General features: G+C 40.0%; 2 protein-coding genes and 1 long non-coding RNA gene across 9 annotated transcripts in view; 1 reads left to right on the top strand and 2 right to left on the bottom strand.

The window, feature by feature from the left end:
* LOC116730781 (plakophilin-4-like) overlaps positions 1 to 12802 on the top strand; it is a 31992-nt gene extending 19190 nt beyond the window's left edge. For both annotated transcript variants that reach the window (XM_032580271.1, XM_032580270.1), the window contains exons 8-22: positions 1203 to 1373; positions 2177 to 2378; positions 2507 to 2639; positions 3664 to 3877; positions 5589 to 5772; positions 6880 to 6997; positions 7769 to 7963; positions 8037 to 8210; positions 8711 to 8861; positions 8935 to 9127; positions 9735 to 9819; positions 9931 to 10048; positions 10126 to 10254; positions 10688 to 10761; positions 10926 to 12802. In XM_032580271.1, coding sequence (XP_032436162.1) covers positions 1203 to 1373; positions 2177 to 2378; positions 2507 to 2639; positions 3664 to 3877; positions 5589 to 5772; positions 6880 to 6997; positions 7769 to 7963; positions 8037 to 8210; positions 8711 to 8861; positions 8935 to 9127; positions 9735 to 9819; positions 9931 to 10048; positions 10126 to 10254; positions 10688 to 10761; positions 10926 to 11180 — 2396 coding nt within the window. In that variant the 3' untranslated portion in view covers positions 11181 to 12802. The remainder of the gene's footprint in view (positions 1 to 1202; positions 1374 to 2176; positions 2379 to 2506; positions 2640 to 3663; positions 3878 to 5588; positions 5773 to 6879; positions 6998 to 7768; positions 7964 to 8036; positions 8211 to 8710; positions 8862 to 8934; positions 9128 to 9734; positions 9820 to 9930; positions 10049 to 10125; positions 10255 to 10687; positions 10762 to 10925) is intronic.
* The window catches only part of csmd3b (CUB and Sushi multiple domains 3b), a 642306-nt gene that overhangs the window by 374527 nt on the left and 242805 nt on the right, over positions 1 to 24974 (bottom strand). The gene's annotated exons all lie outside the window — the stretch shown is intronic.
* LOC116730788 (uncharacterized) lies at positions 13008 to 14560 on the bottom strand. The gene is made up of 3 exons (XR_004341413.1): positions 14273 to 14560; positions 14080 to 14146; positions 13008 to 13847 (listed from the first exon to the last, which is right to left on the bottom strand). It is a non-coding gene; the product is annotated as an uncharacterized LOC116730788 (long non-coding RNA).

The following is a 24974-nucleotide window of genomic DNA, read 5'->3' as shown; positions in this document are numbered from 1 at the left end:
TCGTCTTCATAATTAATAGAGTTAAATAACATCCCGTTTCGTAACTGCTGTAATAATAAATGAGTCGGTCCAAACCTCTCTTCTTGAATCAGCTGTTTCCTTCTGCCTTTAAAATCCTTTAACTTGCAGATTACAGATCTGCTTTCTGCAGCTGAAGACTGGAAAGGGAGACATAAATGTCCTGACTCTGTCCCAGGCTCACATTTCTTTATGTTCTGCAGTTGATCTTAACAGGAAATTTATGTAAATCATAAAAAAAGAGAAGCGCAGCAGGGAAATGACTCCTTCATCACCAGCTTTATGTGCAAATCTTTCGCTTGAGCTGCTCAACTGATCCACTGAGTCTGTCCTCCCTCCCTCTTCTGCCCTGAAGCCTCTTTATAATTGGAGCGCTCTTTGAGCTGATCTGCTGCGAGATTGGAGGATGGAAAAACCCTTCGCCCCGTTTGTTTGGCTTGCTGATGCCAAGGCCTGCAGCAAACCCAATGACCAGAGTCATGGTGCGGATTTTAAGCCGAACGGCAAATTTTCTCTGCTTTTCATGCAGGCTTTTTGCACAAAGTCTCCATGAAATATGTATGTTTTCCACAAAAAGGTGAATAAAAGTAACAAAAACTGAAATTGCGCAAACATTTTCATTAACTGGAATGAATAAAAATGGTGATTAATGGGGAAAAAACTATAATTAACTGGAATTATATTGTGTGTTTATAAAACTTGCTAAAATATAGTGAAATTATAGATATAATATTCTACATTTCTGTGTTTTTGAATCTGTTAATTAGCTTTTCAAACTGATGTGAAATTGATTTTTACGTCAGACTTTTGCTAATCCGCATAAGTCTGCAAAAGTTGGGACAAAACACCAGTTAGTTGAAAATGGCATATTCTGTTAAATATTCAATCAATTTATGCATAATCAAAAATAAATGATTACCTTTTTAATTCTGCACCTAAAACTCAACAAAAGTCTGAAAAATCTAAAACTACTATAACTTGCTAATGATGACGAATAAAAACGAACAAACACTAAAAACTAACTGAATTAGACAAAAAGCCACAACAATACAGAATTAGATTGTAATGAAAAACCCAAGACTGTTATAATAAAGATGATTAAAACCCTTTGCATTGATCTTTAGTAATAATTGGTCAATAATTAGTCAATAGATTTCACGTTTTGGCTGTTTGTGTTCCTGCAGGGCTGCACAGCTCCTACGCCGGCCACGGGACGCAGATCGACCCCGAGCTGCGAGCCGCCCTGTCGCCAGACTGCCAGATGACGCCTGTTTTCGACGACCGCTCCTTCCAAAGCCCCCTGTACCACAGCCCCACACACGACCCCCAGGGCTCCCTCTACAGAGCAAACACAGGTACTGCACCCTCTCAACCACAGGACACAGATAGAGAATCTAAGTGATGGAATATTCAGTTAAAAAAATGTATGTACCATTTGGGAAACTAGTAAAATAATTTTAATTTAAAAATGTCCAATAGTAGGGATTATAAGAGAAGATTTTTTTAGTTTGTTTGTGGACTGAAGGTAAAAAAGATTAAAAGAGAAATCTTTCAGATTTTAATTTTTGTGATCATATGTGAGGGGTGTGAATACGTTTACTATGTTGGCATAATATAATTAATTTTCTCGACCTTTCAACAGTAATAAACCTCCCAAATAAACTGTAATCGTTCAGCTGGTCCCAGTTGTGGGAAGAAAATTATTTTTGCTGCCAGTCTTCAGATTTCTTCCAGCGCATTAATTTGCATTTAACTCGTATTTAAATGGCACAAACAACCTGATCTCCACACCAAAGTCTGCCACTCCCCTCGTCTTAAGGCCTTTGCTTCTCCTCAGATCATTTCTTTTTAAAAGAAAACTCTGTAAAATGTGGTTTGCAGGCTGGGAAGCTGTGATTATTATTGCTCCCTGAGGTCAGCTCTTAATTAGGCTGAAGCCTTTCATGTTCCTTTGCAGCTTCCTAATGGAAAGAATTACAGCTGAGCTGAGCGCTCTGTGGAGGGCGATAGTGAAATATCCAAGGAGCCATTTTAATTTTGTTTAGTCGTTATTTAAGCTGCCTTTCAGACATTGTGTCAGTTTAAATGGTTAGTCTCTGTTTAGAGCTCATAACATAGCCGTGTTTTTTGTATTTTCTAACTCATGTCGCGCCCTCAGCTATGGGGACCCTTCCTCGGACCACAAGCCATTGCGGCACGCTGCCGTTCCAAAGAAGCAGCTACGGGCTGAGCTCAGCGGCGGCGTTCGTCGACTCCATCAGGGTGTCCACCGAGCCTGTGTACTCCCACAGACACTCGGCGCTGGTGGACCGGGTCATCACTCGCACGCCGTCCATCGAAAGCATCCACAAGGACCCCAGGTGCTCAGAAACTTCACTAGAAATGTTTTGACATGGAAAATATTTAGAGCATCTTATAGAAAATATGTTTAGCTTTTGGAGTCAACATCCAAAGCAACAAACTGACCCATGATGTTGTCTGTGTTCAGGGAGTTTGCGTGGCGAGACCCGGAGCTGCCAGAGGTCATCCACATGCTGCAGCATCACTTCCCCTCCGTCCAGGCCAACGCCGCCGCCTACCTGCAGCACCTGTGCTACGGAGACAACAGGGTGAAGGTGGAGGTAAGGTGACGAGGCATGCTGGGCGGCGGTCTGGCTAAAAATAAGACGATGCATCACGACAAGCGTCACTCTGAGAAAACCTGCTGCTGTTGGAGTTTCATGAAGTAAATGCGGTTATATTTCTCTAAACCAGCTTTTCAGGATGTTTTTCATTCTACTTTCCTTTATGCATCGCTGCTCTGGCTGTTTCTAAGCCTTTAAAGTTTAAATTTGACTTTTTAGGAAAGGCAGCCAGATTCAGAGCCAAAGCACCATCTGCTCCAAAGAAAACTTCACCTGACATCGGTGCCAACTTTCTCAGCACTGAAATCCTGCAGCTAACGTTTTCACTGTGGCTTCATATGCAGGAGGCTTTTAATTTCCTTGAAAATTAATTACGATTAATCATGATTAATTGTTTAGTGAAAGAATAATCACCTAATTTAGTTGATTATATACTTCGTCAACTGCAGTATGCAGACAAAAAAAACGCTCTTAGAGTAGAAATTAAGCAAAAGCTGTACAATATATACATACGTTTTGCATTTAAGATTAAAATACCTTCTTTGTCTGTAAATTGACCTACTTATAATTCCTAAAGTGACAGTTTTAGATTCACTTGGTTCAATTCTGTAAAAAACAGATGAATCCTTTGCTACAAATTACAAAGCCTAAAGAAATTATGCATTATTGCTTAATTTAACTAAAATGTTTACTTTCTTTATTAAAAAAGAATTCAGTTATTTGCATCTTCTAATGTATTTTAAATATTGCAATAATTAGGCTTAAAATGAAAATTTACTAATTTTTTTTTCATCCGACATAATCAATAAGTTAATCAATAACTAAAATAATTGTTAGATGGAGCCCTAAAATGAGCTTTTAGTTTTTTAGAGACAGCAGAATTAAATAATTTCAACCACAATTTAAACTCAGAAGAAGAAAAGGAGAGGAAACATATTTATATTTGGAGTAAAAGTTTTAAGCACGAAACAGTTGATTTTAGGAATAACACAAACTCAACAGTTTGGTTTTGGATCTGCAGGTTTGCCACCTGGGAGGGATCCAGCACCTGGTGGACCTGCTGGATCACAAGACGCCTGAGGTCCAGAAGAGCGCCTGCGGAGCTCTGAGGAACCTGGTGTACAGCAAAGCCACCGACAACAACAAGGTGGCGCTGAGGAACTGCGGCGGCGTTCCCGCTCTGCTGCGCCTCCTCAGAAAAACCACAGACAACGAAGTTCGGGAGCTGGTCACCGGTACGCCTGTTAGCATCGGCTAACTCTGCGCCACTTAGCTATCTGCAGCGACATCATGTATGTGCTGAGATACTATTTGATACAATCCAGAATATTGTAGCTTCCTTTGTCGTTACAACATGTTTCAATCTGATATGTTGATGCAATATACAAGTTTTGATGCGATGCAAAATGTTACAGCACAGTTTGATACAATATGACATAATTTGATATAATTTTACATTGATACATTATGGAAACTGTTTAAAAACAAATACATCATTACATTATTCTGCAGTGGGGCAATTGATAAACTCTTTGCCCCTGTTGCCTTATTTGGATCGTAAGGCGGAGCCTGTTTATGACACTAGCCAATCAGAATTAAGTTGGTCTCCGAAATGCCTCCTTACTCTATCTAAACAATTTTTTGACAGACAGGCATTTTTGTCGTTCAACTGCAGACTTAATATGAACATATTCAGCGAGATTTTGCTGTAATACTCCCACTAATACATTAAAAATAAAATAATATACAAAATAACCATGAAAACTAGTTGAAGAAAATATATAAATAATAAAAAATACATTTATGTATATTTTTAGAATTATTTTTAAAATCAATTTTCATGTTTTTTATTTATTTTACTTATTTATGAAGACTTGTTAAAAATAACACTAATCATAACATACATATATATTTTATATAATAAAATACTTATATTTATTTAATGTTTAATGCAAAATTAAACATTATATATAATAATAATAATATATATAATAAAACGTTTTTTTTATATTTTTTAATTTATTATTTTATTTATTTAGTATTGGAACCTTGCAATGAAACCTCACTCTATATGTAAATTTTATATATATATATAAACATATATATATACAGTATATACATCATATATATATATATATATATATATATTTAGTGAAGCACAACCAGATTCGAAAGGGTTAAAATATTTCTCTGCACAAACATGCAGCTTGAACAATTGATAGTCTCGGTGAGTTCAGCCTTGCTTCCAATGAAATTATTGGACTAATTCAGGAGTTTTAAGCTTTATGGATATTTATTATATCAGACATTTGATTTCAGCACCCAAATGACCAAATTCTGTCTCCAAACGTTAACGTGACACTCTGAAATCCCGCTGTGATGTGCGTGGGAGTTCTCCTGCTAGCGAGGTCTGTCGGCCAGCTGGCCAGCTCGATGACTGCGCGTCGCTCTGCGGCTCCGTCTGACCGGCTGGCTGGCTCGCAGGCGGCGCATTAATCTGTGGATTGGCTGTTCGGTGGGAGGTGAGAGTGGCAGAGGCTTAAACACTCGCCGCACACTGTTGGCGGAGCGGATCTCGGCACAGCCGCCGGGACAGATGCTCAGATAATGTGCTTTGGAAACAGGAGGCGCCGACGGCTCGGCACATACTGTCGAGCACCAGCGGATCTGAAGCTGCTAGAAACACAGAGGAGAGTCCTTTCACTGAGAGCTGCTACTCTTAAACTCTCAGCTCTGGATTGGGATGATTACAGAGCAGGGTGATCCGTTTCTTTGAAGATGCTCTTCAACAACTCCAGGCACAGTGCTTAACATTCACAAATGTACCTGCACCTTTAAAGCATCACTTCGTTTTTCCTGTTTTATAAGGAAGCCAATTGTTTCTGATCTTGTTTCTAATGCAACTATCCAAGTGCAAGATCTCAACGTTTGTTTCTGGTTGGTCAGGCGTCCTGTGGAACCTCTCCTCGTGCGACGCGGTGAAGATGACCATCATCCGCGACGCTCTGAGCACGCTGACCAACACGGTGGTCATCCCCCACTCGGGCTGGAGCACCGCATCCCACCGCGACGAACACAAGGTCAAGTTCCAGTCCTCCATGCTGCTGCGCAACACCACCGGCTGTCTGAGGTGAGCCGCGAACCAAACGCACCCTCACAACCTAAACTAAATGTTGGAACTGTATTAAAAGTATATATAAAGTCTTGCAGAAGCACTTTTAACTTTCTTGTATTTTCTTTTACCCTTTTTTTTAGATCTACAAGAATTTCTTCTCTTTTTTTACTGTTTTGTTAAAATGTTGCATTTTTAATTTATTGCTGAGCAGGTAAATAGAAAAGAATTGACTCACTGTGAAATTATTTATTGTTTTAATTGAAAAATATAAATTAGGGATAAACAGACAAATGGGTTAGATCATGGTAGAATGGTCTAGTTAAAGTCCACACTTAAATCCATTCAAAGATCTGTGGAAAAACTTGATGTTCACAAATGCCCTCCATTTAATCTCACTTATCTTTAGCTATTTTGCAAAACTTTTAGTTTAAAGCTGATAGTTTTACAGTTGTAAACTAATGTATCAGGGTGCATAAATATCAATATAAATCACACTATTTTAGATTATTTGTAAAAAAAATTTAAAACTATGTATTTTTATCTTCTACCTGACTAATATGCTTCACTTTGTTTTTGTCTGTCACATAAAATCTCACTTTTTCAAGCTTGTAGTTATAACATAAAAGAAAAAGTCTAATTATTTTGATTCTGCCTCGTTAAGCTGCTGAGCTGCTTGATGTTTTATTACATTGATCTCTTCCATCTGGATTTATTTGTCATCTTAACGATGCTATAACGCTGCAGATTTTATGCAGCTGTGAAGTGTTGATGCGTCTCATTTAAAAGCTTTGCTTGCTAATTAATTTAAGGAGAAAAAATCAGCTGCTTTAAAGTGTGAAGTGTGTTTATCCAAAGTTTAGCTGAAGTGAATCTCACAGAGAGTGAACTCCATCCTCTGCAGCCTGCAGCTCTTCTCTTCATTCACGCTGATGTGCAGCTGTAGATTAATGGTATAGAAATGCATTGTGGGAGTTCAGTGCTGCTGTGCGGTCGTTCTCCTTCCGCTCCTATTGGAGGGGCGGCTCTCTGCTCTCCTGTATCCGGGCAGGTTTCTGGCCACCCTGTGGGGGAACCCGCGCACTGCAGCGCCGTCTGAACCGCCGGTGTGTGTTTGTGTGTCAGGAACTTGAGCTCGGCGGGGGAGGAGGCGAGGAGCCAGCTGCGCTGCTGCGAAGGCCTGGTCGACTCGTTGCTGCACATCCTGAAGGCCTGCGTCAACACCTCGGACTACGACAGCAAGGTGCCGCCGCCGCCACGCTTCTCAGTTTATTCCCAGCAGGAGAGGCTGAGGATGAGACGAACTCAGCTGAACAGTCACCCAGCAAACTGTGATGAAGAAGCACTTCAGCCCGCACTTGCATTTTAACCTCTAATATGATCAAATTTCTTTTTTTATTATTTAATAATTCAGTCATGACAGTTTTTTTGTTGTTGTTTTCATCAAAGGTCATCTAAGATTTATCCATATGGTTTATTTAAGTAATAGTTTTTATTACTCATGTAAAATGTAACTAAACAGACAACTTTGTGGAGAAAATAATTTCCTTAGCAGATCAACAATCTGAACTTTTTAGAAAATGTATTATTTTATTTATTATTAATGGTGATATTCATATTGGGGAGTCTAATACTGGTGGTTTATGCAAAACATCTATAAATATAAACTACAGTTAGATTTTATTGAGTTAATCAGATCAAAATGTATTTTTTTTTATGCTAATTTTTATGCTGATTTGTTCCAGCAGAAAGATTTTACCTTCAGCTTTGATCCTAAACATTTATAGAAATAAAAACTTTATGTGGTTTCTAGAAACTTCAAATAAGAACAAATATATGTATTGTTTAAAAGTAAAACAAAACCAAGTTGATCTTTTGGCAATTACTGGATTAAAGTTTTCCAAATATTTTCATGTGGCGCCACCTTCAGGCTCAACTTATAATTTGTGAAGAAGAAAACAAAGCAAACTGATGGGTGAATTATTCTTAATAGAAAAACGTTTCTCCTGTTCAGATTGTGGAGAACAGCGTCTGCACCCTGAGGAACCTCTCGTACCGCCTGGAGGTGGAGATGCCGTCCTCCCGTCTCCTTGGCAACCAGGAGCTGGACACCCTGCTGGGTTTCTCCTCGCCGGTGAAGGAGCTGGACTACCTGTGCTGGGGGAAGAGACGGCGCGGCAGGAAGAGGGGCGGCTGGGCCGAAGGCAAGGTACGACGGCGGAGGAAAGAGTCGTTTCCTGATCTGATTTCAGAGGTTTATTGACGTCCTCTCCGCCCTGCAGTGGGACGGCGTCGGCCCCATCCCAGGTTTCTGCCAGTCTCTGAGGGGGGCGGAGCTGCTGTGGCACCCCATGGTGGTGAAGCCGTACCTCAACCTGCTGGCTGAGAGCTCCAACCCGGCCACCCTGGAGGGCGCCGCCGGCTCCCTGCAGAACCTCTCCGCTGGAAACTGGAAGGTAGAACATCTCACTTCATCATAACGTAGCATTCTTTACTTTTGAGACTGTCCTGCTACAAAATAATACAGAAAAGAGATAAATAATGCCTCACAAGATATTCTCAAGCTCAAGAAGTTTAAAAAAAGTAACAAAATAAAGAAAAAAACAACCATAGATACCTGGATGGACGAACATTTAATGTGATTTAATGCACATTGACAGACACTTCTTTAAATTCCAGAAAATTGCAAAACACCCGAAACACTGAGTTCCTTTAAATCTGGACTTCTGGAAATAGAATTGTAATGGTTGTTTAATTTATTTTGATGCACAGGTTTGCTTATTCTTCTGAAATATCGAAATTGGTATTATGCTATTGTGACTAAATGTTTTGTAAATTTTGTTTTCTTGTGACTCAATATAGATAAAATAAATTTTTAAAAAGTAACTGACCGTTCTTCATTTTCAGGAAAAGTAAACTGAGTCATATGGAAATCAGTTTGTGTTTTTATCTGCAGTTCTCCGCCTACATCCGAGCCGCTGTGCGTAAAGAGAAAGGTTTGCCCATCCTGGTGGAGCTGCTGAGGATGGACAACGATCGGGTGGTCTGCTCCGTCGCAACCGCACTCAGAAACATGGCGCTGGACAGCCGCAACAAGGAGCTGATCGGTACGCACACACAGTCAGAAGACAAACTGGAGAAGCAGCAGCTGTATGAGATGAATATGTTTGAATATGTCAGGAAAGTACGCCATGCGGGACCTGGTGAACCGGCTGCCGGGCGGCACTCCCTCTGTGCTGTCCGACGACACGGTGGCATCGGTGTGCTGCACGCTGCATGAGGTCACCAGCCGCAACATGGAGAACGCCAAAGCTCTGGCTGACAGCGGCGGCATCGAGAAGCTGGTGGACATCAGCAAAGGACGAGGGAAAGGGTAAAAACAGAGGCTGAACTTTTAATTAAAGATGGTTGAAGGGCAGAAAGTGCATCAGGCACATGATGATTAACAGAAGTGGGGAGCAAGCTGTTTGGCAAGCCCAGTGCTCATATAATCTAGTACAGCAAGTCCAGCAATCAAAAAGTCCAGTATGGCAAGTTAAATACCTATTTAATCATGTGCAGCAAATCCTGCACTTTTTCCTCTACGGCAAACACAATGTCCATTTACTCCAGCATAGCAAATCGATTGCTCACATGACCATATATGGCAAGGTCAAGGCTCAGCTTCTTCAGTACGGCAAGCCAAATGCTCAAATAGTGCAAAATGGAAATTCCATCTTCATATCATTTATTTATTATAGCTAAACCCAATGGCTACAAATCTAGTATGGCAAGCCCAATATTCATATAATCCAACATAGCAAATCAATGTTTGAATAAACCGGTATGGCAAACCCAACGATCATATATCCTGGTATGTAGAAAACATTGGTCACATAATTTAAAAAATATATTTTCTTGATTATTTGCTTCTTTTGGTATTGGCTCTTTGGGGTACACAGAAAGTAAAATAAGGTTCTTCATATGTTATGGTGTTACAGGTACTCAATGAAAGTAGTAAAGGCTGCTGCTCAGGTGTTGAACACACTGTGGCAATACAGAGAGCTGAGGAGTCTCTATAAACAGGTGGGTGGAATATTTAACAAAAGTTACCCTTTACGTTTAAAACATTCCAGTTTCAAGCTGGATCTTCCCAGTGAATTTGACTTCTTGTTGTGATGTGTCACATGCAAACAGGACGGATGGAACTACACTCACTTTGTCACCCCAGTGTCCACCCTGGAGAGAGACCGCTACCGTTCCCAGCCGACCCTGCCCACCAGCCCTCTGCAGATGTCCCCTGTCATCCAGTCAGGTATGAAATGTGAGATAATCCTCCATATTTTACCCTAACTTTAAGGTAAACATTTCCTGTTTTGTGTTCACCACCAGGTGGCAGTGCAACATCCTCGCCCGCCATGCTCGGGATAAGAAGACACAGCTCAAACTACCAGAGGGCGCAGTCATCTATGCAACTCGACACATATTATGGAGACAGTTTACACAAAAGGCAGTACACAGGTTGGTATTTTGGCGTTCCTCAGGGTTGTGTACCTGAGCTCCTAATGCAGTGGTGTCCAAACTGTTTCCCCAGGGAGCCAAAACTGGCTAGTTTAGCTACAAAATTAATCAAATTAAAAATGCTAAAATTTGGGGGGGGGTTTGTTTGTTTTTGTTTGCAATAATAAGCCAATATTTTTTAATAAAATTATATATTAAAGACCAAAAACATAAAAAGGGCTTAGAACTGTTACCTTGTTAATCAAAAAAGACCATTTCTAAATGTCTTTGGGCATCAATTGTTTATATTTTGTTGGCCAAAATTGTACCAATCTTGACTTGTGGTTGGGGCCGAACAAAATAATTTCAAGGGCCACAAATGGCCCCTGGGCCTCACTTTGGACACACCTGCCCTACTGTTTTAATGCTAATTTGTTTTAATGTCTTTTGGCAGGGTCAGACAAGAAAACTCCCTATTTTATTGGGACATATTCCTCCCAGTCAGGAGAGGATATAAGAAGATCACAGGTAAGAAAAGTTTACACTTTAGCCAGTGTTAGCAAGCACATTTGGAGTTTAGTCAATTGATCCTTCAAATATCTCCAAATTGAACCTATTTTTATGGATTTTGAAGGATATTTCTTTCAACTTGGTGTGGAAACAATTATTTCACTCCAGTATTTCTCTCGTAGCATCCAGAGCCATTCTACGACGAACCCGACAGGAAGAACTACAACAGCTACAGAATGTACCTGTCGTCGCCTCAAGGCTACGGCGAGGAGCGCTACGAGGACGAAGCGGTCCACCTGCCGTCCTCGCCCGACGGCTACGCCACCCAGTCGCTCCGATTCAAAGCCAACACCAACTACGTGGACTTCTACTCCACCACGCGGAGGCCTTCCAACAGGGCCAACAAGTTCACCGGGTCCCCCGACTCCTGGGTGTAGGCACAAACAAAACTCACACGCAGTGTGCGTCCAGCTTTACCGTGCGTTTCTGTGGGTCTTCGTGCGTGGGGAGTACACTGTACCGTTTGTTTGGGTGAAAAGTTGCGGATGCATGTGAATCTGTGTTGAAAATGGGCTGAGGGACCAGGATCGAATCGCTGTCGGTTTGACGAAGTCAGAAGGAAAGTTCAGTACGTTATCAGTTTAAACTCAAGGAGTTTGGTTTAGTTTGATTGAGGTGGAAAACGTCTCAATACTTCAAATGAACGCATCATTCCTGACACATTTTCAGCTACAGTTCTGTGAAAAAGTATTTTCCTCCTTAAGAATTTGTTTTGTTTTACAATTTTTGATAAGTTGGATTCATACATATTGTGTTTATAGAGAGAAATTTTAAATCATCATATAAAAAAAGGCTTTTTTCATATCATTTTTGAGTTAATGGCTTATGAGACTTTTTAACAGCTGCATTTCTTTTCTACCCTCCTGCAACAGCTAGCTGCACAACAGTTCTAACCCTCTTTAAATTTACATTTAATTTGCTGCGCTAGGCATGAAGCTGATCTTTACTGAAATCAGCAATAATACACAATCAATGCAAACTAATTTATCCAGGAAATGTTGAGCTTTACAAAAAGGAAAAGTTTAGCTAAAAACAGTAGGAGCCTCTTCTTGTGCTGTGTGTAGATTTGTTTTTCTTTTCTGAATGAAATGCTCATTAGCTCTACATGAGTGAAGTCAACCAAAATACTTGGAATAAAATCCAAATGGTTAAACAGCATTTCTCAGATTTTTAGCATCAAATCCAAGACATAATCCATAATATTTTTAATTTTATGACAAATTTTGTTTAAAAACCAAATTTAAAGCCTAAGTGCATCCTTCTAGATTCTCTAAGTGGCAGATTTTGCAGAGGAAATTTCTGGAAATGTCTTATTTTTCTGTTGCAGGCATTTTAATCGCCTTATTTTTGTCTTTTTGTCACAAGGTGCATTTGGTAAGAAAAAAGGACATGAAAAAAGATTAAAGCAGCCCTGGCGTCACTGTTTACTGGAGTGTTTGTTCATGTTAACTGACTCGTTTTCCTCTGCAGTAAAAATGTGAAGTGTGTTGGCTTCATAACATAGATATTGTCTGCCACTGTTTCATGGACACAAGAGAGAAGGAGCTTGTTGCAGCCGGGGATTTATCCAAACGAGGATAAAAGACGCCTGGACAAAAAAACCCGGGTTTTTTTTTGTTATCATCACTCTGGGGAACCTTTAAAAACTCAGAACCAGAGGTACGACTGTAACTCGTCACTTCATGTTGGCCACAAGTGCAGTAAATATATCATAAAGTATGTGAAATATGTGCAAAAAAATATGTGAAAATCTATTTGTACAGATACACTGGAATAACTGTCCTGTTACATTGTTGTATTCAATATGTAGAAATTTCTATGTGATTGTGTGGATAAGATTTTTCTATTATTTATTGATTATTTTTTATTAATTTAATTGTGATCTGACCAAAATACACCATCTGTCTGTTCTGTCCAGAAATGATGACAGTAATGTGCAATGTTAAAGAGGGAAAATATATGTATAGGATTAACGAATATATCACAACAGTCCACTGGAGTTTGAGTCTTTCTTGACAATAATTATCATCCCAAAGCCGAAATGTGGTTCAAAAAAATCATTCTAATCTATTGGTTGTTTTTTTCCCCTCAAAACGGTTTTGCTACATATAGTAAGTTGGTAGCACTATTCTACTAATAACCGTTGAAAACATTTAGCTTTTGCAAATCAAAGCTACTTTAGTCATTAAAAATGATTTTTTTTAATTCTAATTTACTCCATTTCATACAGTCTCACATCCTTCTTTGATATATTTTGTGTATTTTGATGCTAAAGTTGTCTGTTGTTGCAGGAATGTCACTTTTCTCTCATGAATTCGTGCTGCAGTTCAAGGTTCCGCCACAAGAGGGAGACATCATGTAACCAGACAGGTAGATTCTGGGTCAAAGTGATGCTTTTATGGGCCGTTTGTTATTGTAAATGATGACGTCATTAGCTGACATAAACAAGATGAGGCTGCTGCAGGTTTTTTGCACCTTCTGTGTTTTTTTTTTAAATCTTATTTTTGTTTCCAGTTTTTTTCTCATTTCATTTTCAAATTAGGACAGAAAAATCCTCACTTCTATAAGTGAGCCTGGTGCTGGAAATTCGACACGATTCGCTTTTAAATATGCGAATCGTACTCAGAAGCATCAACTCAGCTTCTCAGTTGAAGCTGGAAGAACTGAAAAACTCCCAACAAGTTTTAAAAGTGTAAATATACAGCCCCAAGTGGAGCAGAAACACATTAATCTGATTGATTTAAAAACAGCGTTTCATCTGTCTGGTGTCTAATGCAGCACTCTGTGTCAACATGACAAAGTTCTGGTCTGGACAAACGAGTTCAGGGAATCCTGGAAGTTTCTGGAGAAATTCGTCATCTTGTCAGAGTGTCTGGCGTTTTCCAGCGAAACATGAATGCGCCACCAGCAGACATGGAGGGCGAGGTTTCCAGCGGGAGCGTGTCGGCTGGTTTGAGTCGAGTCCAGGTTCTGGTTCAGATCTGAACTCGCTGCAGTTTGGGTTCTGATGGAGCTTCAGCGGTTTCTCCAGACATGAGAAGTTTCTGAAGAACACAAAACATTTCAGAACAGAAGTGAGATTCAACAAACTCTGAGTTTCTTCAGGAAGTCAGGGTTCAGTTATCTGAACCAAACACTTTACTTCACTGTATTATAACATTTCTGTGAGCAGGTCAGTGTGTTTATGTGTGTGTGTGTGTCTCCTATAGGTCAGTTAATGTTAAAACCAACAGATTTTAAAAGGAGTTTAGCTAGAGGTGCCGAGGTTACGCTCACCTTGGTTGTACAGAAGTGGTCTGTATTCTGCATTCATCAGCGTTTTTATGATTTGATTTGTTTAGAACTTATGTAAAGAAAAACAAGTATTATAGACATTTAGTAATTATTATTGGTTACTTTCTGAAAGATGTGAAACACAATATAGAAACAATAAGTTGTGTATTGAATAATTTCTAAAATTTGTGCTCACATTTGGCTTTTTCATCCAACATTCTTCTCATTGTTGTTTGGACGCCGAACGTCATCTGAGCATTTGCTTGCTAGATGGGTCATTATCAGCTGCGACCACAAGAGGGCGGTAGAGAAACATTCTGGTAAAAATAAAATCATCTTTGTTTATGACAGTTGTATATTTTTTTAAATGAAGCTTAATTGTTTTTTATTATTATTTTCTAGCTCTAGCTAAGTAAGGATCCCTTATTTCAAGTTTACTGATATATTTGCAGTCAAAACTACACTTGCTTGAAAGGTAGCAAAAAAGGAATATCAGCAGTATCAGCAAAAAACTTTGAAGTCGGTGCATTCCTGGAGTAAAAATGCACCGATTTCAAAGTTTTTTGCTGATACTGCCGATATTCCTGTTTTCGAGTTTTTGCTTAAAAACCAGCAAAACAGGAATATCGGCAGTATCAGCAAAAAACGTTGAAATCGGTGCATTCCTGGAGTAAAAATAGATTGATAAAAAAAACAACAAAATTAAGCAGAAATCATGTTCTTCTCAACATTAATCCTCAATTTTGACTGATTATGATTAACTTTGTGTGTTTTAATCTAAAAATCCCATTAAATACCAAACTAATTATGAAAATCCTCTTCATTTGCAGACCAAGATCTGAACCCACATTCTTTGCATCTGAGGTCTGATGCCTTAACCACATGACCTTCTACACTTTAGAAGTTTCTCATGGCGCATTTATCTTTTCTGCTGTCAATAGTGACTGATTGAGGCTAACAAAATAGACATTCTTTCCAGGATTTGAACTCTTGTCCTTTGTGTCTGATGCTTTAACCTGTTGACCACATGATCGTTCACACTTTTAATGACATATGTTGAGGTGTTTTGATCTTCATGTAACAAGTGACAGATGAATGACTTTCGGGGTAGTTTCACTGCTCATTGAGTGACAGGTTTAACTAATGACTCTCAGTTTAAAGGTGTGACTACCTGCACCACCACACCTGGATTGACTGATTTAATCAGATGCTCTGCAAGTAAACACGCTCTTCAGTTTTAATTATCATTCAAGATTATTTGTATATCACATTTCAGCAACAAGACAGTTCATAGTGCTTTATATCATAAAGACACAAAACTACACAGTCATGAAAACACCACCCAGTAAACAATTGAGAAAACCAGTAACATTACATTTTGATGAATGGCATCACAAAAACTATCTTTGCACATCTAATAAGTTGCTCCATGTTTTAGATATTATGGTTCAAAATGGTTCAAATTCTGGAAAGAATGTCTATTCTGTCAGCCTTGTTCAGTCACCATTGACAGCAGAAAAAATAAATGTGCTACCAGAAATTTCAGGAGTGTATAGGATCATGTGGTCCACAGGTTATGGCATCAGACACCAAGTATTAAGGTCAAGGGTTCAAAGCCTGGAAAGAATGTCTATTTTGTCAGCCTCTTCCAGTCAATACTGACACCTGAAAAGATAAATGCGCCACGAGAAACTGGCAAAACGTAGAAGGTCATGTGGTCCACAGGTTAAGGCATCAGACCTCAGATACAAAGGATGTGGGTTCAAATCCTGATCTTGGTCTGTTAATGAAGTGGATCTACATAATTAATGTGGGATTTTTAGATTAAAACCCACAAACTTCATGATAATCAGTCAAAGTTAAGGCCAATTTCTGCCTACATATCTTTTTTTATCATTCTATTTTGTCACTCCAGGAATGCACCGATTTCAAAGTTTTTTGCTGATACTGCCAATTTTCCTTTTTTTGCTGCTTTTTAAGCGAAAACTCAAAAACAGGAATACCTGGACCAGGTTCTTCAGGACCCAAACACACACGCTGTGTGTTCAGCCGGTCAAAGATTTACCACCAAGAGTTATCTACAGTCTGCTCTGGAAATTATTGTTGTCAATGCTGCTTTAAGCTACTTAAAATGTAACTTTTTAAAATCAGTGTTGCTGTTTGTCTTTGTCGCCATTTTTGACTTTAGTGGAACTGGACAACATTCAGGTTTAAACAGGGAGGAAGTACACAGAAAAACACAACGTTAACCAAAAAACTCAACCAAACAAACAGTGACATTTACAATTACAAGCAATACTTTTTAATTTTACTTGAGCAATTTAATAAAAATATCAGAATTTTCAATCCTTAAACATCTTTTAACCAGATATTCACCAAACACAGACGCACACAGTTAGTTTTTCTTAAAGCTTCATCAGGTTTAAATTGAAAGAAACTGATTTTTCTAAGAATGACTTTGCCTGACGTAGTTATTTGTTGTTACTCCCACAAAAAATTGGGCTGGTTTTCCTTAAAATCTACATGTAACTTTAAATTTCGGTTTCTCTGATGATGTAATTTTTAATTATTAAATGATTGATCATTTGATCAGCTACTCAGTACTTGAGTAGAGTTTGTACCAAAAAACAATTTTACTGTGAAATAATTTATTGGACGTCTATTTTTTACAGTAACTTGAGTGAAATATGTTGAACCTGTGCTGCTCTTACTTTAGGACATTATTGTGAGCTCTTCCCTCTGAGTAAATCGAAAACTAAATAAAGTGCCAAATAGTGACACAAAGAAATGAGTAATTTTAGGGTGATTTAAAGTAGATATTGTGTTGCACATCAGTGCATCAGTTAGTTCAGCCTTGCAGCACAGAACTAGAGAGGATCATTAACGGTTCTGTTGTCTTTGTTTTCCCTCCGATCTGAAGGACCCGGTATTGTTTACCGACACGCTGAGGAAGAACCTGGATCCCTTCGGCCGGCACTCTGACGAGGAGCTGTGGAAAGCTCTGGAGGAGGCGAGTGTTCACCACATCTTCTTTAGTAACTGCGTCACATCACGACCGTCGGCGACGTTCCCGTCTCCTTCAGGTCCAGCTGAAGTCCGTAGCCGAGGAACTGCCGGGAAAGCTGGAGACGGTTCTGGCCGAGTCCGGCTCCAACTTCAGCGTGGGTCAGAGGCAGCTGGTGTGTTTGGCCAGGGCCGTCCTGAGGAGGAACCGCATCCTCATCATCGACGAGGCCACGGCCAAAGTGGACCCCCGGTACGCTACGGAGAGAAACACACACACACACACACACACACGGACACACGGAGGCCCGATCAGATCATCTTTGTTGTTGCAGGACAGACGAGCTGATTCAGAAAACCATCCGGGATAAGTTCAGGGAATGTACCGTTCTCACCATCGCTCACCGCCTCAACACCATCATAGACTAGGTTCAAGTCCTGTTTCCGACAGACACCGACCTTTAAAAGTTGGAGTTCTCCCAACTTTTTTGTAAACAGGACAAACGAAAAGTAATGTTTTCATTAGAAATGCTCAAATTTGCACTCCCAACATTGTGGAAAATATTGTCAGGAGAGATGAAGATGTAACAGGTGGGTCAGTGACATTAAGCATTTGTTGTAAAAATTGGGTGTTATCTGCTTTGTAACTAATGTCCTCATAAAGAGTCTAATATCTTTTTCTACAACCCAGGATGAAAAAAAAGTCAATGTGTAGTGAAACTTTACGAAAAAATACAAAACTTTTTACTTGCTGTTAATCGCCATAAAAGCATTTCAGCCAGAAATAAAATCAAAGGATGACAGTGACTCACATTTGTGGTATTTGTAGAAGTTTGAGCGTCAAGGTTGCCAGTTGCTTGGATGGCACAGTTGATAAAGACTGTCCTTTGGTCCCGATGATTGTTAGTTCAAGACCGCCATGGTTTTAAAATTTCACAGGGAAAACTGACTATGTGGTATTTGTAGAAGTTCGAGCGTCAAGGTTGCCAGTTGCTTGAATGGCACACTGGATAAAGACTGTGCTTTGGTCCCGATGATTCTTAGTTCAAGACCTGCATGGTGTTAAATTTTCACAAGGAAAGCTGACTATGTGGTATTTGTAGAAGTTCGAGCTCCAAGTTTGCCAGTTGCTTGGATGGCGCACTGGATAAAGACTGTGCTTTGGTCCTGATGATTCTTAGTTCAAGACCTGCATGGTGTTAAATTTTCACAAGGAAAGCTGACTATGTGGTATTTGTAGAAGTTCGAGCGTGAAGGTTGCCAGTTGCTTGGATGGCGCACTGGATAAAGACTGCGCTTTGGTCCCGATGGTTCTTAGTTCAAGACCGCCATGGTTTTAAAATTTCACAGGGAAAACTGACTATGTGGTATTTGTAGAAGTTCGAGCGTCAAGGTTGCCAGTTGCTTGAATGGCACACTGGATAAAGACTGTGCTTTGGTCCTGATGATTCTTAGTTCAAGACCTGCATGGTGTTAAATTTTCACAAGGAAAGCTGACTATGTGGTATTTGTAGAAGTTCGAGCTCCAAGTTTGCCAGTTGCTTGGATGGTGCACTGGATAAAGACTGTGCTTTGGTCCTGATGATTCTTAGTTCAAGACCTGCATGGTGTTAAATTTTCACAAGGAAAACTCACTATGTGGTATTTGTAGAAGTTCGAGCGTGAAGGTTGCCAGTTGCTTGGATGGCACACTGGATAAAGACTGTGCTTTGGTCCTGATGGTTCTTAGTTCAAGACCTGCATGGTGTTAAATTTTCACAAGGAAAACTAACTATGTGGTATTTGTAGAAGTTCGAGCGTGAAGGTTGCCAGTTGATTGGATGGTGCACTGGATAAAGACTGCGCTTTGGTCCTGATGGTTCTTAGTTCAAGACCTGCATGGTTTTAAAATTTCACAAGGAAAACTGACTATGTGGTATTTGTAGAAGTTCGAGCTCCAAGTTTGCCAGTTGCTTGGATGGCACACTGGATAAAGACTGTGCTTTGGTCCCAATGGTTCTTAGTTCAAGACCTGCTTAAGGCATGGATTTTGCTGGAAAATATTGTTAGGATGAACAGGTAACAAGAAGAGTGTCCCCCTCCCCCCTACGGGGGGGAGGGGGACACTCTTCTTGTCACTCTTGTCCCCCTCCCCCCGTAGGGGGGAGGGGGACACTCTTCTACTTCCCCTACTTCTTCTTGTCCCCCGATCCTCTCCTACCCTACTCTTCTTGTCCCCCCCTCTCCTAGCCCCCTCTCTTCTTCTCCCACCCCCCCTACTCTTTTTGTCCCCCCCCTCTCTTCCTCTCCCCCCCTACTCTTCTTGTCCCCCCCTCTCCTAGCCCCCTCTCTTCTTCTCCCACCCCCCCTACTCTTCTTGTCCCCCCCCTCTCTTCTCCTCCCCCCATCTTCTCCTCTCCCTCCCTACTCTTCTTATCCCCTGCACCCCCCCCCCTAATCCCCCCCCCCCCGGTTGGAGGGGGGGAATTACCTGTTCATCCTAACAATATTTTACAGCAAAACCTTGTCTTAAGCAGGTCTTGAACTAAGAACCATCAGGACCAAAGCACAGTTTTTATCCAGTGTGCCATCCAAGCAACTGGCAAACTTGGAGCTCGAACTTCTACAAATACCACATAGTCAGTTTTCCTTGTGAAATTTTAAAACCATGCAGGTCTTGAACTAAGAATCATCAGGACCAAAGCACAGTCTTTATCCAGTGTGCCATCCAAGCAACCGGCAATCTTGACGCTCGAACTTCTACAAATACCACATAGTCAGTTTTCCTTGTGAAATTTTAAAACCATGCAGGTCTTGAACTAAGAATCATCGGGACCAAAGCACAGTCTTTATCAACTGTGCCATCCAAGCAACTGGCAACCTTGACGCTCGAACTTCTACAAATACCACAAATGTGATTCACTGTCATCCTTTGATTTTATTTCTGGCTGAAATGCTTTTATGGCGATTAACAGCAAGGAAAAAGGTTTTGTATTTTTTCGTAAAGTTTCACTACACATTGACTTTTTTTTCATCCTGGGTTGTAGAAAAAGATATTACAAATACCACATAGTCAGTTTTCCTTGTGAAATTTTAATACCACGCAGGTCTTGAACTAAGAATCATCTGGACCAAAGCACAGTCTTTATCCGGTGTGCCATCCAAGCAACTGGCAACCTTGACGCTCGAACTTCTACAAATACCACATAGTCAGTTTTCCTTGTGAAATTTTAAAACCATGCTGGTGTTGAACTAAGAATCATCGAGACCAAAGCACAGTCTTTATCCGGTGTGCCATCCAAGCAACTGGCAACCGTGATGCTCGAACTTCTACAAATACCGCATAGTCAGTTTTCCTTGTGAAATTTTAAAACCATGCTGGTGTTGAACTAAGAATCATCGAGACCAAAGCACAGTCTTTATCCAGTGTGCCATTCAAGCACCTGGCAACCTTGGCACTAGAACTTCTACAAATACCACAAGTTTGGACCCAGGAACGTGATCTTTTAAAACAATCCCTTAAGCAGGTCTTGAAAACCTTTGAATCCCTTAATATTGCACCTGCCTCAAATCTTATTTAGACCCAGTCAAATGATGAATGCCATCATTTTTTAATAAGCTATAAAGTGCTTTGTTTTTTGGTTTTGAAAGGCTGGAAGTTGATTCCACACTTATTTGTTCCAAAACACTGCATGTTTGAAAATTAATTTCAGCCACAACATGATAAACCACAACTGATTTAAAAATAATTCTAATATACACTGGCGAACTGCTTTGTGTATCGGTGTGGGAACAATCGTCTCATCTTGAATGTGAACAAAAGAAATGTGATGATTGTAGATTTCAGGAGGAACAGGATTAGCTCAAACACTGTTCCCATCATGGCAGAAGAAGTGGAGATGGTTGAGGAATATGAATACCCTTGTGTTCACCTGAACACCAGACTGCAGATGCAGTAGGGAGGCCGTCTACAAGAAGGGGCAGAGGAGAATGTAATTTTTGAGCAATTTAAAGGTCTCATCTCTTCTGCAGGCAGCTGTTGGTGTAGCAGCATCAGACCCAGAAACATAAAAAGGCTCAAAATCCTGATAAAGAATGCTGGTTATATTTTGGGGTCGACTGTATAACGTTTGGAGATAATGCAAAGAAGGATGAAGAAAATTATGGACAACCATGACCATCCGCTTCATGAGAGTGTTCTGGAAAAATGGTGTCTTCAGTCAGAGGCTTCTTCAAATTCGATTTCAGACATACCGCTAGGAAAGATCTTTAATGCCAACACCCAACTCTTTGAAGAAGTTGAATTAATGAGGCAAGTTTAATTTCCCTTTGGAATCAATAAATTATTTTTGAATTTCAATAAGGGATGGCTGAAGATGGTTTTTCAGTGTTTCCAGCCGCCTTCAGCTAATCACATTTATTGAACTGCCCCCTTTTATGATAACTCCCGGCACAAGGAGTTATATTTATGGTGTCAACTTGGTCAATTTTTAGTAAAAGCCTTCACCAGGTAAAAAGGTTAACTTAAGTTAACAATCTACTTTAAGTATTCTCTGTTCATTAAAAAGTCTGTATGCTAGATGCATGGTGTGGTCATGATTCACAGCATACATTATGCCAAGAAAGATTTTGCTGTGTCAGAAGGAAAGCAAAACAAAATTTTAATTCAGGAATTTAACCTCTCTGATGGTCAGATTGTTTTTTTTTTAAATAGAGTCATTGAATGGAAAAAATATATACATATACAGTACCTATTGCAACATTTTCATTCTCTGATGTGTGTTGCTTCCGCATCATTTTAATACTAAGTACACATGACCAAAAAAAAACAAAAAAAAACAGTGATGTGTCTGGAAGGAAGAATTAAAAACAAATGCCATCCTATTTTTCAGAGACACTTTAAACAATCGATGGCCCCTCCAGAGTAATCCATATTCTCCAGATCCATATTTGCAAGTCCTGAAACATCAATTATTGTGTTGAATTAGTATTCAGAAGCCAGAAATGACGAGTAAGGCCTGCAAATAGCAACACACACAGACTCCTCTCCAAATACTGAAGTTTTAATCATGTATAAATCACACACACACACACACACACACCAAATTCACATTCACCCCAAAAAGCAATCCTTTTGTGAAAGGGGAAGTAAGGGCCCGAGACGGGGCGTGAAGCGCCGCTCGCTACCTAACGTACATAATGAAAAGTGCAAGCTCCGTCATTTTCTGGAGATAAAAGTGTTCTGATGAGAGCTGGAGACAATAGCAGGACATTAATCTCCTTGACGTACCAAGCTTTTGCTTTAAAACACTCGCTTCCCCCATTCAGGCCCGCTGTACGCTCCAAAAGCATATCTGGTTTTGTCACACACACACACACACACACACAGAATAACCTTTTGCAAATAAGATGGAAAATTGCTCAAGAGACAAAATACATGGACTGACTTACATCATAAACACATGTGCACCCCATCAGACTTGGATGACAATAGACATATTTACATGGACAAACTCATATGCTCCTGGAATCAGCAGAAGTTTTATAAAGCACAAGAAAAAAAAAACTCTTTTAATGGGAGAAATCAAGCCATGTGGATTTCATTTCATTTTCAACTGGAAAACATTATCAACCAGTCTGCTCTGTTTAGTATGGAAAAATGTCAGGCAATTCTGATTGGTCTCCAGGTACTTCAAGCTTGAATTGAGGTACCTTTGAATTGGGACATTTGGAAAGACTGAGATAAACGACGGCCGTCTCTGAGCTGCCAAACGCTTCCCAACTTGGAATAATGAACTGAATTAAAGGTTTAGAAAGTAACAGGTCAGACATTTTCTGTACACTGCTTCACAAATCAACAAAAAAGACAGAAAGAAAGAAATTTGAATCCAGACACATGGTAGGACAATAGAACCCTGCTAAATCTGAGAAGTGGGTTAAAGGCATGATTGGTGAGTTTTACAGGTCTTCATGGACCAACAACACTTTCTAAGTTATCACTGAAATATGCATCATGTATGAGCAGCAAAAGTTTATCCAACAGGCCAAAAATAACTGCATCTTCCATAATTCAAGTTTCATCAGTTTGGATCTGAACCCATTTCAGTCCAGATGAACAGTTTTTTTTAAGGTTTTAAAAAATGATAACTGTATATATTGCATATATACACACACACAATGATACATCAGATGACTGATGTATGCAAACCCGATCTACCAAAAACAGTACAGAATATCTGTGTACAGGAATATCTTCAAACATGAATGAAACAGAAAATCCATTTTTCAAACGACAGTGTTACATGACCCAATGTTCTGTAAATCACCTTGAAATTGTCCTATTTACTTTTTGAACATGTACAATATGATAGACAAAAAAATTCTAACAAGTCATTTTCTGCCGTTTCCCTTTTCTTCTCGAACATTTGAAGCTCCATCTCTTCCTAAGGTTACAATAAGCTCAAAATGATGAGTTTGACCTTTATATTTCTGAGTTGTTTAGTTTTTTTAAATGTTATGCAGGGCAGATTTATCGTAATATTGCAGGACAGCATACAGTATGCGGTGCCTGAGAAGCATCTCATTCTTCCACCTTAGAAAATACTCCTTCATATCACCCTAAATATGAAGGTACAGTATACAGCTTTTTCTAATATTTTGCCAAGTGATTGATGGTTTGCTTAGCTGTACAGATCGCTGATTCTTGGGCATAAAGTGACGTGACGGTTTGACAAGCTTGAATAGCTCATGATCAGATGTTGGTATGAAATCTCTTCAGTTGGAAATTGCTTCTTCTCCATGTGGTTCCTCCTCCTCTCCCCCGACCCTGAGGTTGAGCACTGCTTTGCATACTCTGGACATTTTCCTGCTGATTTTGCAACACACCGATTTGTGCTGGTGCCCTTTAGTTGTGCGGACCAGATAGAGTGTAGCCTCTGTGAGCAACTAGCCCCTTCGCTAAGTTGAGTACAAACTAAATACAGACTTCCATTTTATGTCCTCATGCGGGGTGAGGTGAAAACGTTTCAGGTCTCATCAAATGGAGAATGATCAACTTACACTGGAAGAAAAAAAAACACACACACACACAACACATTAATTATTCATGACTCAGCAGAAGATAAGGACCTCTTTGGCTGTTAAGTCATCCCTCTAGATGCCAGGCAACATCTGTTTGAGCAATTGGTCCCTTGCTACCTGAATGGTTAATTACCCAATGATTAAACTGGTTGACCGTATCGACACGGGGGTTTAGAGCCTCAAAAAGCAATTCCCAAGAATTGCTCAGCCTTTGACCATACATAGCATCAAAAAGCCCTCCGACCCATCCGTGAATGTCTTTCTGACTGGCAGAGGCAAAGGAGAGTTCATTGGAACCTCCTAATGGGGCCCCTGACAAGTGCGTCCAGGCCTGCTAACGATGACAGAGGAACTTCCCACGCAATCAGCCACTGCATCAGTCTCCCAGGGAGAAAGTGGTGGCGGAGGGTGAGGGTTGGGGGCGAGCAGGCATGAGGTAGCAGAAGGGAGATTGTGCATGCGTGTGCAAATGTGTGTGAGAGCTGGAGGGATGACGGCAGGCAGTAGACATTTGTCTGGCGGAACACACAGGCTTACGATTTGAAGTAAGCAAAATGTGACATGTTTACCCAGCATGTTTAGTTATATCAAATCATCTCTTTAATAACACTTGAAACAATGAACCAGTTTAAAAAGAAAATGGCAATTTTCCATTTTAAGTTAACATGAAGAAGTCTTTAGTATTAATCCATTTTATTTGCATTTTGGTCAACCAACCAAGTTGACCAACCATAGCCAAGTTGAAGAAAACTTTGTTTTCTACGTGTGTGTGACTCACAAAAGATCAACATCACAACACAGCAGCAAAGCATTAGAATGAATGAGCAGTTTATCTG

Source organism: Xiphophorus hellerii, chromosome 13 (assembly GCF_003331165.1).
Source record: "Xiphophorus hellerii strain 12219 chromosome 13, Xiphophorus_hellerii-4.1, whole genome shotgun sequence".
NCBI classification, from domain to species: Eukaryota; Metazoa; Chordata; class Actinopteri; order Cyprinodontiformes; family Poeciliidae; genus Xiphophorus; species Xiphophorus hellerii.
Note: the sequence above shows the minus strand (reverse complement) of the source record. Positions and strands in the feature narration are given on the sequence as shown.